The 15,741-nt window shown below is 36.3% G+C and overlaps 1 protein-coding gene across 1 annotated transcript; it reads right to left on the reverse strand.

The window, feature by feature from the left end:
* Positions 1-12,195: 12,195 nt before the first annotated feature.
* LOC105764444 (UDP-glycosyltransferase 89A2) lies at positions 12,196-13,918 on the reverse strand. The gene has a single exon (XM_012583010.2). It carries the CDS (start codon positions 13,735-13,737, stop codon positions 12,307-12,309), a length of 1,431 nt encoding a protein of 476 aa, XP_012438464.1. The 5' UTR covers positions 13,738-13,918; the 3' UTR covers positions 12,196-12,306.
* Between the last annotated feature and the right edge of the window lie 1,823 nt (positions 13,919-15,741).

Here is a 15,741-nt window from a genome sequence, read left to right on the forward strand (position 1 = left end):
ACATTTTTGTTATTTAATAAGAAATAAAATATATTAAGTTTGTAGTATTTAATAATAAAATTATATATATTTACTTATACAATTTCTATTAAACAAAATCAAAGTATTTTTATTAACAACTATTTAGTAACTCGGTTTTTCCACCTATCCATTTGTAATAATATAGGCCTTCAAAAAATCTCTGAATTTTGCTAAGGTATCATTAAATATATTAGCTTAAATTTTAGTGTCATGGAATTTTTAAAAAAACTTACAAAATCTTAAAATATAAATATAATAGTATTACATTATCATCGATTAAAATAATTTTCTATCTTTTTCAATGTCATTGTTGTTTGAATATAATTCAATATTTACTCTTTCTAGAATCATAATTTTAATACTCCGCACTTTTCTATGTACTTCTAATTTATTAATGTTAACAAAATATAACCACCGTAAAAATAATAGAGTGATAATTATTAATATAAAATAATTAGTGTGATTTATCGATAATAAAAAATAAATCATTAATTTAAGAGCTAATAGGGTGGGTGGGTAGTATAGTGTATTTTATAAATGTGTTAAATATGTCTTATATGTTGTTATATTTTGTAAAGTTCGTTTTAAAGTTGAGAATCAGCTTAAACAGAAAATTGATTAGGAAGTTGCTAGATCGGTTAAATTCTCTGGATTTTCAACTGCACCAAATATATTATAAATAAGTTTGTCGTAGTTTTTTAGATATTAAAGTTGGTTTAATAAAAGAAGCAGCCTGCTTCTTTCTTATTTGTTTTTCTTCTCCCATATTCTTTTTTCCTTGCATTCTTTCATGTTAAATTATTGAGTCTTCTCATCATGCTTAAGAACTATCATCATGGTATTAGAGCTTCTCCAATCACTAGTGGGAACATACTGTGTCACTGAATTGTTCAGCGATTGAAGCATATTGAGAGTTGTGCTTAAGGAGTGATGAATTGAGATTGAGTGTTTGTTTCAAATGTTATCAGCTAAATCAAACTATGTTTGGTTAGTCTATCTAGTATTGATCTTGATTTTACTGCTTGATCCGGTTTTATACGTTCATTGCAATCATTTTGTGTTCTTTGATTTGATTGTTTGGTTTGTGTTTCATTCAATGGGTTGTGGTTTAAACTTTTTTACTTTTGTGTTTTTCTTCTTCTCTTTTCTATTTATCGATCTCGAAATTCCTATTAAGATTTATTTATTTTTCGATCACAGAAAGATCCAACTCATGTTACAAAATTGATATGGAGTAATATTTAGTGATCTTTGGAGTAATATGATAAATTTGTTAGTTTTTAGTTTTATCTTGAATCTTTCTAAATATCTACTTGTTTTGATCATAAAGAGACCAGACTCACATTGCAAACTTGATTAGGAGTAGGATTTAGTGATCATTGGAGTGGTCTGATGTTGGAAAAATTGATTGTGAAAACAATTTTATCGCACAATAGAATTTTAAAAATTTTCATAAAATTGAACTTTTGTTGTGTTATCTATGGTAATAAATTTTACCAAATTTAGTACATGTGTTTTTAAACTAGTGAGACTTGTCGATTCTTGACTTTCTACAAAATGATTTTCTCTGCTATCTTTAAACCCTTAGATTGCTAAAAGAGTAGGCTCTTATCTCAAACTGAACACAGAATAAAAACAATAGCTTTTTAGTGGGGAAAGTTTTACTTTATCTACGGTAAACCAAATTTGAAAAAAAAAACACTAATTCAAATACTCGTGAATTTATAATTTATTTTTTAGGTAAATAACTTTTCCTAAATTTTGACAGAATATCCATGTATATTAGTCTGTTTTTCGACTACCCATAGCTCCTTTATATAGGGGGAAATCACAAGAGTTCTACTAAGAAGAGAAAAAAATAATATTTTAATAAAAAATACATATTCCCCTTAAGGTTGTACCTAGTGGGTGGCGCACACTAGGTTTCCCGTACCTATTGTGCCACCCACCCTACCTGGTATAGGACTTATTTAATGTTTCATGTACTGGGTACAATTAAATGCGCATTCTAGTTTTAAATTAAAAAAAGCTCCTATAATTATCAAAAAAGTAATAAATTCGATTAAATTATTTTCTCAACCTGATTTTAATATCGTAAAAGTCATGACGATTTTACCATATTAGAATTTATAAGTAAATAAATTTAATTCTTCCTATTCAGTAAAGCTGTGAGGAGTAATTAATTTAATATTCAATTTGAACTCATTTATTTAATTACAATCAAGTCATCTCTTATTTCTATCGACAAAATGCATTTATTGCAGATAGTAATTCATGCAATCTATTTCTCTTTCATTGCTTTCATTCATTTATCATAGTGGTTTTAATTGCAATTCATACAGAGTTGTGTTGTGTTAGTAGATGGACCAATTAGACATATATAATTAGGACTTAAATCATTTGCAATTAAATTTTAACTCTATCAATTAATTACCACATTATTTAGCTATGAAGTCAATGTACTAAAAATACCATGATTGAATTCTCCATTGCATACCATTATGAAACCACTTTTGATTTATGCTTTATCCAATGATCTTGTCATTAGTGGGCCACAATCATAGGATATCTTTAACCTATTTGTGTTATATTCATTCACCTAATATGATCTTATTTTATATTATGGTCACCGTTACATCTTCCACGATTAAAAAGATTATTACTAACAAATAGTAATAACAATAATTTGTCCTTGAATGACACTTGTGTCCACTTTTCTTTTCCATAATCCATGCAATGCTAGTGAAAGAATGTCATTTACTCTTTAATCAAACTATGAATTTCACTATCGTAGGTGAAGTCACGTCATACATAAGACATATACCCAACATACTAGCTTTCAACTATAATATTGATTGAGCATAGGCTTTCGATATCTCAAAGTATATGAGTTACATACGCATAGTCAGCTATTTACTCAGGATTGAGGTAAGCCATCTTATGAATGTCACAGGTGAATTAATCCATAAACAGATCTAAGATAAATTCAAGATGGATCATATACAATGTGTTGTCACTCCAAACAATTACACCTATGACTTTATTTTATGGGGAGTCATCCACTTTAATACCCAAGACAAGTTATCTCCCTAATTGAACTTGATAGATGACATAATAGTTCATTGAATTAATCGCTCATTTTGATTCCTTAGACTCTGGACAATTTGGATCACCTATTAACATAAATTGTCTCCGTGCAATCATAATCCATCCATATGATACAACTTACTATCAATTAAATCTTAGATAATCAATGAGTTAATATTTGATTTGTTCATTTTACTTTTAATGTAAAAATCAGTGAAGACAATTATATAAAATATAATAATTTAACTATGAAATTTTATTACCAATATATTAAAAAATTACTAGTATTTATGACGAAATAAATGTACTAAGGCCCAAAATCTGATGGAATAACTGACAATTTTTTTTTATCTTTATACCGGTAGTATATGCTCTTTGATGCTTCGTTTCTTTGGTTCTTGGTGGATTATTGCATAAACTAATTATGGTTATAACAATATTTTCTTTTTGTATGGGTCCACATGATGAGTCTAGCCCAACAAGTGGTAATCCTACATTAGCTGAAAGAGATGCTACAGGTTTAACAACTCAAGTGAATGGTAAGTCTAGTAATGGTTTACACTCTAGTTTCTTAATTCTTTTCAGATAGTAGATATTGTTCTTTTGTCTAATACCATCTACATTTTATGGAAACATCAAATCATCTCGATTATAGAAGCATATGGTTTGAGTGGATATATTCCATGCACAATGGAGATTCCAGCTTAGATCGTTCAAGGAGAGAATGGAAAGTTAATTGAAAGCCCTGAGTTTTTGCTCTATATACAATAAGACAAGTTATTGGCATCTTCGCTTTTGACTACTATTAGTAATAGCATTTATCTTCATTTCACTGGTCACAGTGCATCTTTAGCCATTTGGAATGCTATCACCAGGCTATGTGCACCTTGTACACATACAAAAATCTCAAATTAAGGCATACTCTCCACTCCCAAAAGAAGCGGAATCTCACCATCAGTGAATATCTAGCTAAAAGGAAGTTGATATGTGAAACTTTAAATCCTTCTAGTCAACGTATCTATGAGCAAGAACAAATAAGTGTCATATTAGTTGGTCTTTCTTCTAAGTATGAGTTTGTGATAGCAGTGGTGTCTTCCTACCAAGAGTCTCTTTTCTCTTGATGAGGTAACTGAAATGTTACTTAACTGTGAATCTAGGCAGCAAGACTTTGTAGATGAAGTGGCTATGCATGCAAATTTTGGTTATTTTTAGCGCTAGTAGTGGTGGTTCTCCCGGTGGTGCATCCTGTATTAAGTCTTCCTTTCTTCATGGTTCTGGATTTCAACTAATGCAATCTCCATGTGACTTTTCATAGCAGTAACAAACTTCTTATTCTCGTTTGTTTACTTATAATGGTTCTTCTCTGTATGGTGGATTTCAATCTCCCTTTCAACCTCACGATGGTCGTGGCAACTTCCACGACAAGGTCGTGGGTAATTTAACAATGGAAATCGGCCTCAATGTCAGTTGTACAAACGGTTTGGTTATCTAGTTCAGCGCTATTACTACCGATTTGATCACTCATTTACGTGTCCATTATAAATAGCATTTTAGAATTTTAGACTTGATCATGATCCAGCTCAAAGGTCTGCCTGAAAGTGAGAGGATTTAAATAAAAATATAGGTCCGAAAAATGAGATTGGACAAAAAAAAATGAGACTCATGGCTCAGTAAGTTGTTTTGGTCCGGACCCAACTCTACCCGAATTTGCCAAAAAGAAAAAAACCTGTTGTTTCTACGGTTTTGATGTTGTTTTGATTCATAAAGTTTACTTTGATTGTATTTGATACAATTTGAATTAATTTTTAATTAATAACATTGCTATATTATTTTAAAATAGAAAAAATATTTAAAATTATAAGATGTTAAAAATAATTTTTAATATTAAAAATAAAAAGGATAAAGTTAATGTTTTAACAATTATTTTTTAGTGAAAGGTGGGAATTTATTAAGGAAATAAAACACACACTACAACAACAACAAAAATAAGTACAACAAAAAAAAACAAGCAAGCCCTTAAGAAAACAAGAAAACAAACAAAAAGGAACGCTAAACTCCCAACCGCCTCTGATGAGCTCTCCCCTGCCAACTCCGGATATGCAAAGGAAAACAGAAGCTCCCAAAACCAATCTGTCGGTGCTAGGGTAAAGAGTAAAATGAACAGCCAGCACCCCACCGTTTGCACCCGACCAACTAATGAGAAAATAGACCCCGGAAAAAGAGAAGGCTGAAGCGAGTGCCTCAGTCGGTGAACCCTGAGCCAATCCACCTGACACCCCTCCCGCAAACTGACCAACCACGACCCACCACAGCCTCGCGCACCACCGACCAGATCCAGGCCCAACACCCCATTGCTGCAGACGCACTAGACCACAAGGGAAGCCAGAACAGAACACCCGCATGCCGACTCAGAGTTAATTTTATCTATTATTAGTGTACACATACAAATTAAATCAAAGTCTAATCTTAATTACTTTTATCATGATTTGAATTTTTTAAAAATATTATATAATTTTCATAATTTTTAATAATGATTATATATTACTCATATGAAATAAAAATATTTACTAAATAATAAAATATAAATGCGTATATTCATGTGTAAGTGTCATGGGTTGCGCATGGGATCTCGCAACCATGACGGATTCGTGCGATCTATCGTATTCGAGGGAGGTCATTTGGCCCAACTGGACTGGTCCATTACTTGGAAGAATTAAAAGCCCATCTCCGGAGCTTGGCAAATAAGGAAAGTGATCTTTTGAAGATATGCTTGGCAAATATGGAAGGTGATCTTTTGAGATATGTGATCCTAAATATTAAATGAAATCTTTAGAAGATACGATTATGTAATCTTAGAGATTTGATATTGTGATAGCTTTTAATTGTAGCCATTGATGTATTTTGATTTAGACCGTTGATTTTGGAGAGCCTCAACTATAAATAGAGGACTCTCTGCTCATTGTAATTCATTCAGTTGTTAATAAGAATTTTGAGAGTATTCACTCAAACTTTTCTCTCAAGTGTTCTTGCTTTTGTTCATATTTCAAGGCTCGTTCTTACTTCGTTCTTCTGCTGTTCTTCATGGAAACCTTAAGGGAATTCTGTTGAATCCTTTATTGTTGCAAGTTAAGCTGACTTAGGCGTTTTTACTGTTGAATCCTTTATTACTGCAAGTTAGGCTGACTTAGGCGTTTTTGAGCAAAGAAACTACCTAAGGCCGCACGGATCCGTGAGAAAACTCTAAGTCCGTGACAGTTGGTATCCGAGCCAGTGTTTGTAGGTACCACTGAAAGATGTCCAAAGAAGCTGCTGAGAATGTTGAGGGAATGGAGACCCGTGGGAGGGCTAGGAAAGCTAGTCGATCGAGAGACATACTGTCAGCTTTGGAGGATCGGGTCATCACTCTCGAGGATTCCGTGGGAGACATCAAGGAGAGGATTGATCATGTCGATGATAGGCTACATGGTGGGTTGCAGTCCATGCAGGAGCAACTCAAAGAGTATGTGTTGGATAATGTTGAAAAACTGAATGGCAAAGATGATGCCATTGAGGCTATTGTAACAGCCTTGAAAGAGGAGATTGCGGAGCTCAAGGGTGAACTCACAATCTACAAGGTTGCTTTGGGCAATGGAGGGTTAGCTGCTGTAGCACCCAAGCCCAGTGTTGATGTTCCCAAGCCAAAGGAGTTCAAGGGAACAAGGTCTGCTAGAGATGTGGACAACTTCCTTTGGGGAATCGAGTAATACTTTCGTGCCAAAGGCATTATGGAGGATGCCACTAAGGTAACTACTGCTGCTATGTATCTCACTGACGTTGCTTTGTTGTGGTGGCGTCGTAGGTCCACTGATGTGAGTCGTGGTGGGACTGAAATTGGAACTTGGGAGGAGTTTCGACGTGAGTTTAAAGCACAGTTTTACCCAGAGTATGCCGAGGATGAGGCTCGGGCAAAGTTGCGCCGGCTTAAGCAACAAGGCATTGTGAGAGAGTATGTGCAGGAATTTAGCGAACTTATGCTTCAAATCTCAGATATGGGTGAGAAAGAAACATTCTTTTCCTTCATGGATGGGTTGAAACCATGGGCAAAGCAAGAGTTGCAACGCCGAGGAGCCCAAGAGCTTACCAAGGCGATGTCTTTGGCAGAATCGCTTGCTGAATTTGGTGGGAAGAAAGACAATGCGAATTCTTCTAAGCCCAGATTCAATCAAAAGGGTAATAGTGGGGGAGATAAAGAAAGGCCCGCTAGGAATGGCAACGGTAAGAAACCTTGGGACAAGAGAAAGAGTGGGCCTATAAGTTGCTTTCACTGCGATGGTCCACATATGATCAGGGACTGCCCAAGAAGGCCGCTCTCACGGCTATGGAAACAAAGGGGGAGTCAGATGTAGAGGACAACAATCTCGGTTCGATACTAGGGGGTGTCGAAGATAGAACGAGTCATGGATTGATGTTTATGGACATTATTGTGGCCGATGAAAATTGAATCGTTGGTCGAAACCTTTGGGCCCAATTTGTTCATGTCCAAGAGGCGATTCGAAACTTGGGCTCAAGATAGAGAATGAGTGGGTCGATCAAAGCAGTTAACTCGAAAGTGTCCCAATCAAGGGTGTTGCCAAGGAGTGGATCTTCAATCTGGGTGGTGGGCAAGGTATCCATTAAGGTAATACCACTCGATGACTATGATTGTGTGGTTGGACTAAGTTTTCTTGATCGAGTTAAGGCACTTATTGCCCTTCGAGTGATTACATGGTGATTATGGGTTCGAACCATCCATGCATGGTAAGAATGACAAGGAAGAGAAGCTTAGAGGAAAAACAACATCAAGAATTCGGTTTGCTAAAGGAGTACGCAGGATGAAGTCTCTTATTTGGCTACCTTGAAGATCGAGGATACCGTTAAGTCCATTAGTGAAATCCCAAAAGAAGTGAGCCAATTATTGCAGTGCTTTTGGGATGTGATGCCTGCTCAGTTGCCAAAAAGTTTGCCACCAAAGAGGGAGGTGGACCACAAAATTGAGTTAGTGTCCAACGTGGTGCCGCCAAGAGAAGGGCCCCTATCGTATGGCTCGCCAGAGTTAGAAGAACTACGAAAACAACTGAAGGAGCTATTGGATGCAGGATTTATTAGACCATCTAAATCCCCATACGGTGCGCCAGTGTTGTTTCAAAAGAAACATGATGGGTCCTTGAGAATGTGCATTGATTATCGGGCTCTAAACAAGGTCACTGTAAAGAACAAGTACCATATTCCTCTTATTGCAGATTTGTTCGACCAACTTGGTAGTGCAAGATGGTTTACCAAGTTGGATTTGAGATCGGGGTACCATCAAGTTCGGATAGCCGGGGGGATGAACCAAAGACAGCTTGTGTGACATGATATGGTTCGTACGAGTTCCTTGTGATTCCTTCTGCACCCTAATGAATAAGGTACTTCAACCTTTCCTTGATCGTTTTGTGGTTGTTTATCTTGATGATATTGTGGTGTATAGCAAGTCTCTCGAGGAGCACGTGGAACACTTGAGGGAGGTGTTCCAAACTTTGAGGGAAAATGAGTTGTTTGTTAAGGAGGAGAATTGCTCATTTGCCCAACAAGATGTGTCATTCTTAGGACACATTGTGGGAGGGGGTAAGATCTGAATGGATAAGAGTAAGGTTCGAGCCATTTCCGAGTGGGAGCCCCCAACCAAGGTGACAGAGTTGATATCCTTTCTTGGGTTGGCAAATTACTATCGACGCTTTATTAAAGGCTACTCGAGAATTACCACACCCTTGACGGACATGTTGAAAAAAGGGAAGGTATGGGATTGGAATCCGGAATGTGAGAGGGCCTTTAATCAATTGAAGCAAGAGATGACGAAGGAACACGTGCTTGCCTTGCCGATTTTTCGAGGCCATATGAGGTACACAGATGCATCGATTATGCTATCGGGAGTCCTAACGCAAGATGGACATCCTATTGCTTTCGAGAGTCGAAAGCTTAATGAGACGAGCGAAGATATACTGATCCAAGAGAAGGAGATGATCATGGTGGTACATTGCTTGCGACTTGGAGGTATTATTTATTGGGTTCTAGGTTCGTTGTCCCATCGATAATGTTGCCACGATTATTTTCTAACCTAGAAAAGTTGTCTCCCAAACAGCTCGTTGGCGTGTCTTCTTAGCTGAATTTGACTTTACCATGGAGTATAAGCTGGGGAGTGCCAACATTGTGCCCGACGCACTGAGTTGAAAGATGGAATTTGCGGCAATTAGCCAACCTGATGGTTCCTTGTTGGAACGTATTCGAGAAGGATTGTCCCATGATCCCACAGCCAAAAATCTGACGGAGTTAGCCAAGGAGGGAAAAACGAGAAGATTTTGGCTTGATGGAGAGCTGCTATACACCCAAAGGCGTCGCCTCTATGTGCCTCATTATGGGAAGCTACGTAAGGAAGTCATGAAAGAGTGCCATGACTCGAGATGGGCGGGCCACCCAGGGATGCACCGTACTTTGGCCCTTTTGGAGGAACGTTATTATTGGCCTCACATGGGTGATGATGTGGAAACTCATGTGAAGACTTGTCTGGTTTGCCAACAAGACAATGTTGAGTTAAAGACTCCAGCCGGTTTGCTTCAACCCTTTCTCATTCCGGAAAGACCATGGGAGAGTTTATCCATGGATTTTATTGTTGGTTTACCTAAGTCTGACGGGTTTGCGAGTATTCTTGTTGTGGTGGACAGGTTCTCGAAGTATGCGACGTTCATTCCGGCCACCAAAGAATGTCCTGCTGAGGAGGCAGCTCGTTTATTCCTTAGAGATGTGGTAAAATATTGGGGCGTGCCACAGTCGATTGTTAGTGATCGAGATGGGCGATTCACAGGTCGGTTCTGGACCGAGTTGTTCAAGTCAATGGGCTCAGACTTGAACTTTTCCACGAGTATACATCCACAAACCGATGGGCAAACTGAGAGAGTAAACGCATTGTTAGAAACATATCTGCGACACTATGTGAGTGCCACACAAAGGGATTGGCCAAAGTTATTGGATGTGGCTCAATTCTCATATAACTTACAGCGAAGTGGGGCAACGAACCAAAGTCCGTTTGAGATAGTGACGGGCCAACAGCCACTTACACCCAATGCTGTGGTAACTCGTTATACAGGACCAAATCCGGCAGCTTATCGTTTTGCAAAGGATTGGCAAGAGAAGAATGACTTGGCTAGGGCTTGTTTACACAAGGCAAGCAAGCGCAATAAGAAGTGGGCCGATCAAAACCGAAGAGACGTGTAATTTCAAGTGGGTAACTCAGTCCTTGCCAAACTACACTTGATGTTGCGATATACGGGCTTGTGCAAAGGGCTCGTGCGAAGGTATGAGGGGCCATTTAAAGTTGTTAAGAGAATGGGCAAAGTAGCATACAAGCTTGAGTTGCCTCCAAAACTTAAAATCCACCCAGTGTTCCATGTAAGTATGCTTAAGCCATTTCATTGGGACCAGGAAGATCTGAATCGGGGCAAGTCTGAACGAGCACCAATAGGGGTAAAGGTCTCTTATGACCGCGATGTGGAAACCATTGAGGCAGACCGTGTGATTAGACAAAAGTACCATCGACCGCGTCATGAATACTTAGTTCGATGGAAGGGACTTCCTGATAGCGAAGCAAGTTGGGAACCTGTCGAGGCATTGTGGCAGTTCCAAAAAAAATTGACCAGTTCCATGAGGAGGATGCGACGAGGGCGTCGTTAGAACAAGTGGGGGAGAATGTCATGGGTTGCACATGGGATCTCGCAACCATGACGGATTCGTGCGATCTATCGCATTCGAGGGAGGTCATTTGGCCCAACTGGACTGGTCCATTACTTGGAGGAATTAAAAGCCCATCTCTGGAACTTGGCAAATAAGGAAAGTGATCTTTTGAAGATATGCTTGGCAAATGTGGAAGTGATCTTTTGAGATATGTGATCCTAGATATTAAATGAAATCTTTAGAAGATACGATTATGTAATCTTAGAGATTTGATATTGTGATAACTTTTAATTGTAGCCATTGATGTATTTTGATTTAGACCGTTGATTTTGGAGAGCCTCAACTATAAATAGAGGACTCTCTGCTCATTGTAATTCATTCAGTTGTTAATAAGAATTTTGAGAGTATTCACTCAAACTTTTCTCTCAAGTGTTCTTGCTTTTGTTCATATTTCAAGGCTCGTTCTTACTTCGTTCTTCTCATTGTTCTTCGTGGAAACCTTAAGGAATTTCATTGAATCCTTTATTGTTGCAAGTTGTCGACTTAGGCGTTTTTACTGTTGAATCCTTTATTACTGCAAGTTAGGCTGACTTAGGCGTTTTTGAGCAAAGAAACTGCCTAAGGCCGCACGGATCCGTGAGAAAACTCTAAGTTCGTGACATAAGGCACTAGTAATATTAAAATGTATAATAAAAATAAAATTTTAGTTGAGTTAATAAAGTTAAACTTTTATAAATGTGAGTGAAATGGGGATGTCTTCAAATGTAAATTTGTTATTAGATTTATTAAAAACATAAAAGGATAAAATCATCCTCATAATAGTATAATTTATTTTAAATATAGAACAATATTTTTGTAATTTTTTTAATTAAATTGGTATTTAATTAATTTGTAATATTAACTCATTCAAAAATTAAAGTCGATAAAAATCCGTGAAAATATTTTCATAATATTTTCAATCGAACTGATATTTTGCTAATCCGTAAGATTAACTCAATCAAAAATTTAAAGTTAGTTCAAACATCACAATACTTGTCCAAAATAATTCAGGTTTATTAAAGCCCAAAAATACAATGAAACAACTTTGTGTCTTTGGTCCAGATAACTAAAACAAAGTCCATGAGTAGACTAGAAAATTTAAGTAAAAAGGTCCATGGGGGTGGCATTTTGATTGAGAATATTTGCCCACAATTATACCCTCGCAACTTACCATAGGATATGTTGCAAGCAAGACTGATGATGGGCTTCCGTTTGTTTTGTTTTTTTTTTTATAAGAATAATATTATAAAATTAATTAAATATAAAAATAAAATAAGAAACAGATTAATTACGAAAAATAAAACATACGAGGAATCCCCTCTACAATTAATAATAAAACTATTTTATCTTTATTAAAAATACTGGTATAGAACAATAAGATTTTATAAAGTAAAATAGGTTATCAATTCTAAGGAAGTTTGATCAAATGACATGTTTTCAGCTCACACTTGTATGTTGTATCCTGGATTTAAAGGGTTTAAGTTTACGCAATTCGCCCACCAGCCAACCCATATCCTGGACGGAGCTTCCCTCCTTGCTCACCGCTTCCAATGCTTTTTCCTTCAATTCTTTAGCCTTATCCTTCAACCCACCCACCTCGCTCATTGACTCACCAATCACACGGCTCAACTCACCCGCCTCAGGAACCGACCCAGCACCCTCACACACCCTCACTCCCACCCCCATATCCTCCACCAGCAGCCTCGCATTCACAAATTGGTCAGCTTCCATAGGCCATGCCAGTATCACCACCCCACCCACTATCCCTTCCAACACCGAGTTCCACCCACAATGACTCAGAAACCCACCCGCCGCCTCGTGACTCAGTATCGACACCTGCGGTGCCCATTCCCTTATCACCAAACCCCGACCCGCCACCCGCTCTTCAAACCCATCTGGCACATTTCCAAACCCGTCTTCTCGTTCTTGGGTCGAACCCGTTTTCACGACCCAAACAAATCGGGTGCCACTCTTTTCAAGCCCAAGAGCCAAAGCTTCCATTTGTTCCCTTTTCAACAGCTTTTGACTCCCAAAACAAACATAAACAACAGACGCTTTGGGGCATCCGTCAAGCCAAGTCAGTAGTCGCTCATTCAGATCAGACCCAGAACCCAAATTTCCCGGACCTGGCAAGTTTAGTGGACCAACCCCGAAAATCCGATCGTGGCTCAATTTTTTCTTCAGATAATCCATGTACTCGCCTTCAAATGCTTCAAAAGAATTGAAAACGCAACCCCAACTCTTGGTATTTGCAAGCTTGAGATCCTTGACGAACTCCCAGTCAGGATCAGATTTTTTATACAAACGAAACAAAGAAGGCAAATGATGGGATTTAAAAACATGGGAACCAGGCAAAGCAGAAAGCTCAACCTGGTCCAAAGTTTTAAGTTGTTCAACATTGTTCCATACATAATCGTCGATAGCTGCCAAAAAAGCACCGGAAGGGAAAAAAACGAGTCTGGGTATGTTTAGTTGGTGGGCAAGGTGTAGGGTCCAACCAAGGAAGAAATCAGAGATGATGGCAACGGGTGGGTCGGGGTGAGAGTTGAACCAGTGGAGTAAAGGGTCGTGGAGTTTGGAAAGAGAGGTTAACATAGGGAGGTTACCGGAGTGGCCGAGGTCTTTGACGTTTTCGACTCCGGGAGGGATGGAAGGGTGAGAAGGGAAAGGGAGGATGAGGGGAGTGATAGAAGAAGGGTGAGAGGAAAGAAGGGAGGAAAGGTAAGGGAGGTTTTTGGGGGTGATAACGATGGTGATGGTTAGGCCATGGAGGGAGAGGCGGTGGGCTAGGTGGAGGAGCGGGAGCATGTGGCCTTGCGCTGGGTAGGGGAATAGCAAGATATGGCAGTTATTGACGGTGGTTGACATGGAGAGTTGAAAGACTGGAGGATGGATGCTGGTGAGTTGAAGGAACTGCCTGCTTTATTATTACAACTTTTGTCGATCGTAGGCTGGCAGGAGTGAGATTTTTGTTGCCAATTTGTGGCGGTAGTGTGGACAATGGCAAAAAAAACCGTGAATAGGCTGATTTTAAGAAAAATTACGGTTTTAGGGTTTTTGGGATTTAAAGTAGAGTTTTAAGTTTAGTGTTTGGTTTGAGCTATTTAATTATTTATTTTGTAATAATTTTTTAAGATGTTAAATAAAAATTATTTATTTTAAAATTTAAAAATATTGTATTTTTATCAATTGTATATTTGAATTGGAAAGTTGAATTAGCAAAACTCGATTTATTCGACAGGAATAAAATATTAGTTATTAATTTTTCGTTTTTTTAGTATTAGTTTGATTTGATTTTTCAGTAAATTATTTATTCTCTTATCTATTATTTTGGAATAGATAAGTTTAAAAAATATATCTCGAAATCTCAGGATATATGATGGGTTTTTTAGAATAAGGTTGGGGTTGAAATTTATAGAGAGAAAGCACTCCAAGTAAGACGCATTGTCATCAAAAGCATTGAAAATGCGTTCACCTGGAAGCGTTTTCAACTGACATGTTACTAAAAAGTAAAAACGCTTCTAACTGGAAGCTCTTTTAGTGCTTTTGCTTACAATGCATTTAACTTAGAACGTTTTCTCTTTACAATTTTTCTTAAAATACACCTATTTGCATAAATTAAATTTTTTTCTTTTTACATTTATTAGTAAATTAGTCGGGAGTGTTATGAATTTTCCATATTTTCCTTTTAGATTTGACAGAGTAAAGTTCAAAGATAAAGAAAAGATTGCTATGTTAGGCCTTACTCCTTAGCCTTCTCCACCGGTAAAGAAAAAAAGAATTGGCTACGTTTAAAGAAGCTGTGTCCTTCAAACCAAACCCATATCTTTGTCTGGTTAAAAAGGTTCGAATTTTAAGTTCATTTTCCAATTTGAAATTAATTGGATATTAATAATAAAGAATCAATACTCAAAACATAATGAAAGAAAGGGGTCTAAAGTTAGCTTGGGTGCCACCTATTCATAAATTACATTATCTGTCTAGACTCAAAAGTTTATTTAAAATTTGAGAGAGTTTAGACAAAAATATTATGTCTGAAAATGAGTTTAAACAAAAAAAAAACTTGTTTAAAATATGAGTCGGGCTCGAGTTTGAAAATCTAAGGTCCTTACCTAACCTATTTTTAAGTTTATAATAATTTATTTTATGTAATTTACATTAAAAAACAAACCTACATTAAGGGTTCGTTTGTTTACATGTAAAAAATTTTACAGAAAATGTTTTCTGTATTTTCCTGTGTTTGTTTCACAGAAAACAGCTTGATAAATGGAAAATGACTTACAGGTCAACGGAAAATAAGCCTTTTTCCTTGTAAGATGACTTACCCTCTTGAAAAGCGTAAGTCATTTTCCGGAAAAGAGTTCCTCAATAGATAATTTTACTTTTATATAAAAATTAACTTAAATCAAGTTTAATATTATTACATTGATAATAATTTTTATTTTTATTTTTAAAAATATTTAAAATATTAATATAAAATATTATATTTTTTAATATTATTAAACATACGTATTTAATTATTTATATTTAGTCATATAATAAATAATTAATATAATTTATTATTTTAATAAATTATTTAATATTTAAATTTTATTTTAATAGTAAATTTTAAAATAATAATTTTAAATAATATTATTCATATATTATTGAAAATATCAATATTAATATTTTAATACTAAATATTTATTACAATTATAAATATATTAATAATAAATGTTTTGTAGTATAAATGTTAAAATATGTCATAAGTCTATATACTCTTCACAAATTTGCAATTTAGTTTCTGACTTTTATTTTCAAGAATTTAGTTCCTCTACTTTCCAGATTTGAAAATCAAGTCCAACTGTTGACATTGTTGATTTTTTGTCAATT

The sequence above is a fragment of the Gossypium raimondii genome, chromosome 12 (genome assembly GCF_025698545.1).
Source record: "Gossypium raimondii isolate GPD5lz chromosome 12, ASM2569854v1, whole genome shotgun sequence".
Classification (NCBI taxonomy): Eukaryota; Viridiplantae; Streptophyta; class Magnoliopsida; order Malvales; family Malvaceae; genus Gossypium; species Gossypium raimondii.

Bases quoted from the DNA above. Each gene is read 5' to 3' on its own strand.
- LOC105764444 (XM_012583010.2), bottom strand. From the start codon at position 13,737: ATGTCAACCACCGTCAATAACTGCCATATCTTGCTATTCCCCTACCCA.